A 5,000-nucleotide genomic window follows, 5' to 3' on the forward strand; every position below is an offset into this window, starting at 1 on the left:
AGTATGCAGTGCAGTAAAAGTCTTAGCATTGACAGTGACCTACATTAACATTTCTGTTTTCATCGGTGCAATGGAAGGTTTGATGTCTTAATTACACATACTCGTAGCTTTACTTACAGCAGTACATACACATGCTGTATGCCTTCAGTGCAGCTCCCCTCAAGCAGTTTTGCGATGTAATGCTTTGTTTGTACAAGAGCATTTCAGCACTGTCGGTGTTCTCCGTACATATACCTGTGAGTAGTATCGACTCATAGTTAGTGAGTCGTCAGCAGGAAGCCATCGATGATAGTTACCAGCCTCTTCACCTCCAGAAATGTTTGTCCTTCTCTAGAAAGAGTGGTTTTATCAGTTCGAGTTTTTAACTCTGGCATACAAGTCACATTCCCAACAGTAGTCCAGCTGTTCATCATTCTCAGCCAGTAGTGGTAGGAAGTATTGCTCATTTCAGTGTTCGGGTCATTTTGTTTTCACGTTCACTAAAAATATTTACGGTAGTTCAAATGTAGGGTTGGGAATCCTTTTAACAATTCCGGTGACCGGTTTCTTAACGATCCCATCTTTAACGCTCTGATTCCTTAACGGTTCCCTTTAACAATTCCTATAGGTGGTTCCTGCTAGAGGGGTCAAATCCACTAGCTAATAGATTCTAGATCCCAGCAGAACCTAGATGTTGCCGTTCTTGACTACATGGGCTAAAGTACAAGAATTTAGCAGCTAAGGTGGTGTAATTCGACTGGCTAGAGTTGTTGAGAGTGCTAGCGGCACCGTTTTCTCTGTCCATCCTATAGGAGGCCCCAGTTGTAGCCTCTGCTCTAATTGTTGCAGTGTTTGGCCTCAGATTGTCCTTGGCAGCAGCTCTAGACAAAATGTTTAGTGCGTTTGTTTTTCTAGTAATTAGCCCTAAACGTCTGTAATTCAGAACATTAATGTTCCACAGACAGCAAGGCCTGTGTCAACACTGCTGTGTGTATGTTGTATGCGCATGCGTGTTTCTGAGTGAGATGTGGAAACGGGTATGTGAAGAGCGTGTAGCAGCCGTGTGAAATTTTGAGAGAGGGAGAGGGAGAGGAAGAGGGAGAGGGGGAGAGAGAGAGAGGAAACATTCCAGTAGCTAGGGATGCATGATATAATCTGATATAAGCTGATATATATCAGCCATAAAAATGCCATATCGGTATCTGATTGGTCTCAAAATAATCCCGACTATTTTAACACTTGGAAAAGAGTATAGACTTTCTGAACAGACTTTGGACATTTTCAGAGCCTGTTTATTTTAATAAGCAGTTGTGTTCCGGCTTGGAACGTAGTGTAATTGAAGTTGTTATTTATCGGTATCACAATCTTCTGTTTTTTGTTAAGATTTTAAATAAAAAAATACCATTTATTTTATATATTAATGTTATACTATCATTAAAAAGCAGAAATCAAATGATATCAGAAGTTGAGTTAGTTTGTATGTGCCGGTACAGAGAGACTAGAGAGGAGGGGTACTACTGTACATATACTATGAGACATACTGCAGGTATCTGAGTATGCTACTTTTTAATAGATTTAGTTTGTTGTACTTGTATACTATGCAGATCTATGGTGGTTGTTCACAGGCTTTGTTATTTTGATTTGTTTTGTTTGACCGAAATTGCTAGACTGTTAAATTAGAAGGTCGCAGTTGACTATGGCATCGTGCATTTCCCGTCAGTGTGTCGGGCACCATCAGTGTGTTGGTCGGGTACCATATATGGTGCCCACTGCCCAGGTCTCGTGACATCATGTGACGTCATCAGGGATGGAGATGTGGAGACCCTGATGTCATAGTAAACATCTAAGCCCATATATGGAGATCAATATTGGCCAGCTACTCTACATTTGACCTCAAACCCTTAGATCTCCATAAATTGATATATGTCAGAACCTGTTCTGACATATTCCATATGTTGAATCCCTCAGATCCCTCCACATCCATCCTTCCTCTTCGATGTATCGCTTTTGACTAATACCTGTCCATTCAAATTTCAAACTCTAGACGGGCCTGCCCCAAAGTTATTAGTGTAGCTGCGCCCGGCAGTTCTCAACAGGCAAGACCCGGCCATACCTGGGCCCTCTTCAAACCCTGTACACTCAAGAGAATGTCCCTGGTACCACCCTTAGATCTCCACATTGTGAGGATTGATGCCAACAGCGGGAAACGGAACCAGGGTTTGAGCCCAAATATGGCACCCATTTATTTAAACGGAGGTTGTTTACAAGCAAACAATATTAATAAATCAGTGCAGCTGGTCAGGGGCGAACGGTAACTAAAATATTCAATATGAATTAACTCAAATGTTCTTCATCTCTGGGTTTTCTCCCAAACAGGGGGGCGGGCAGGGTCCTTCCCCGGGCCCGCAGATATATAGTATACGTCTTACTTTAGAATCCCTTTCCCTAGTGAGGGGGGGTTTACTGTTACAGTCTTCAGAATCACAAGCTTCACTTGAACGCCTCATATCCAGCCCGAGCCCAACGGCATCAGAGCATCAGAGTACAGCCTACGGGGTAGGAAACACACAGTCAGTCTAATGCGACATTTCAATATAATGTCAGTGAGGGAATGTTGACTCGCTTACTGCTAGAACCGCACGCCACCATCACCAATCCTATGTTTTCCTTGCTCATTTGTCTTTAAAAAAAAAGGACAAATAAGCAAAGAGATTGTCTGCTAAATGCCTAAATTGTAGTTGTACCAAGTCAGACTCAAACCTGGGATATATACATTATGTGGTCACTGGTCGTCAGTGGACGAACGTGATCTAGGTTTGTAATAACATGAGACACAGAGGTGGTCTTGAGAAACCATTGGCAATCTAAAATATTTGGAGAGCGGCTGAGAAATGTTGCATATGTGTATTTCCTTCGTTTTCAGTTTTGTGTCTCCTTGCGCTTGTCTGTGTCTGTTTTGGTGTCGGTTTTTATTCATTACACTAGCATATGATATGGTTTTAGGGTGTTCGATGTTCTTTCAAAACACATTTCTCAGCCCTGCTTCTGTGTGTGTGTGTGTTTAAATTCTTGGTTACTAAGCTCACAATGGATCACTTGCACGATGCATTGTGAGCTTAAGTGGTTAACTGCCAGGGAGCAGTATGTTTGTGAGTTGTCATACTTTGTATAAATTATGTTGAGAGAATCAACTAAAGCGAAATGGTTAAAAGCAATAATGTATGGTTGTGTATCTTCAGAGGGAGCAGGAGAATGCAATGGCACGTCTGAAGAAACAACAGGAGGAGATTGAAGCCATGAGGCTGCGTTACCTAGCAACCGAGGAGAAGGAGACGGTCCGGACAGAAAAACAGGAACTGGATGACATCAGAAATGAACTCAACAGGTGATGATGATGATGATTTTGATGATGACAATCCTAATGTTGACAAAGTGAACTTATCTGTGCTAAAGCAGTAGTTCTCAAACTTTTTTCAAGGACCCACACCTTAATATGTATTTGGCTGCGGACCCCCACCTGTGCCACTGCCTGTGCCACCCCTTTAGAATATTTGTATTGATAAGCTCAGCTGCACAACTCATTTGGCTGGGGACCCCTTAGGACCTTCCCAAGGACCCCTGGGAGTCCCCAGACCCCACTTTGATGATGTGCTAAAACATGACCTTTTTTGTGTTGTGTTTTTCTGATGGATTCTCGCTGCCTTCCTCTCTTGCTCTCCTTTTCTCTTTCTTTATTTCTTTTCACAGTGAAACCAAACTATTTGAATTTAAATTGTAGTTCTGTCTCTTCCAGGTTGAAACAGACTCATTTAAATCGTAGTTGTCCTCTCCCCTCCACGTTGAAACAGACTCATTTAAATCGTAGTTGTCCTCTCCCCTCCAGGTTGAAACACTCATTTAAATCGTAGTTGTCCTCTCCCCTCCAGGTTGAAACACTCATTTAAATCGTAGTTGTCCTCTCCCCTCCAGGTTGAAACACTCATTTAAATCGTAGTTGTCCTCTCCCCTCCAGGTTGAAACACTCATTTAAATCGTAGTTGTCCTCTCCCCTCCAGGTTGAAACACTCATTTAAATCGTAGTTGTCCTCTCCCCTCCAGGTTGAAACACTCATTTAAATCGTAGTTGTCCTCTCCCCTCCAGGTTGAAACAGACTCATTTAAATCGTAGTTGTCCTCTCCCCTCCAGGTTGAAACAGACTCATTTAAATCGTAGTTGTCCTCTCCCCTCCAGGTTGAAACAGACTCATTTAAATCGTAGTTGTCCTCTCCCCTCCAGGTTGAAACAGACTCATTTAAATCGTAGTTGTCCTCTCCCCTCCAGGTTGAAACAGACTCATTTAAATCGTAGTTGTCCTCTCCCCTCCAGGTTGAAACACTCATTTAAATCGTAGTTGTCCTCTCCCCTCCACGTTGAAACACTCATTTAAATCGTAGTTGTCCTCTCCCCTCCAGGTTGAAACACTCATTTAAATCGTAGTTGTCCTCTCCCCTCCAGGTTGAAACAGACTCATTTAAATCGTAGTTGTCCTCTCCCCTCCAGGTTGAAACGGACTCATTTAAATCGTAGTTGTCCTCTCCCCTCCAGGTTGAAACAGCAGGAGGTTCCATTCGGTCCCTCCTCCTCCGGCCCCGCCCCTGGCCGCTCCCAAAGCCCAGCCATTAACGAGAGTGCTGACGACCACCTGAGTCGCTTGCTGGAGGAGAGAGACACGCTGTTGCGGACAGGAGTTTACACACATGAAGATCGCATCATTACTGAACTGAACAGACAGATACAACAGGCCATGGCTGAACGAGGGACTCACTGACTGGCAGAAATATACTTTAGTGACTTCTAATTCTATTCAGTATATTGGGGTTGCAGTGAAAGATGAATTCAACCAACTATTTTATGAATCGCCAATGCTTCAGCACACGTCCACCAGGTTTTATGTCTGAACATCAGAAGCTGCAGATGACTGACCTGACTGATTCTCTCTTTTTGCCAAACAAATTCACAAACAGATTCTGATGTACTGTGT

At 43.1% G+C, this 5,000-nt stretch overlaps 1 protein-coding gene across 2 annotated transcripts in view; it reads left to right on the forward strand.

The window, feature by feature from the left end:
* cep120 (centrosomal protein 120) overlaps positions 1 to 5,000 on the forward strand; it is a 23,997-nt gene that overhangs the window by 18,175 nt on the left and 822 nt on the right. For both annotated transcript variants that reach the window (XM_083784997.1, XM_083784998.1), the window contains exons 19-20: positions 3,219 to 3,364; positions 4,565 to 5,000. The exon at positions 4,565 to 5,000 is cut by the window's right edge and continues 822 nt beyond it. In XM_083784997.1, the coding sequence (XP_083641123.1) occupies positions 3,219 to 3,364; positions 4,565 to 4,787 (369 nt within the window). In that variant the 3' untranslated portion in view covers positions 4,788 to 5,000. The remainder of the gene's footprint in view (positions 1 to 3,218; positions 3,365 to 4,564) is intronic.

The sequence above is a fragment of the Protomyctophum parallelum genome, assembly GCF_964188405.1.
Source record: "Protomyctophum parallelum genome assembly, chromosome: 15".
Lineage (NCBI taxonomy): Eukaryota > Metazoa > Chordata > Actinopteri > Myctophiformes > Myctophidae > Protomyctophum > Protomyctophum parallelum.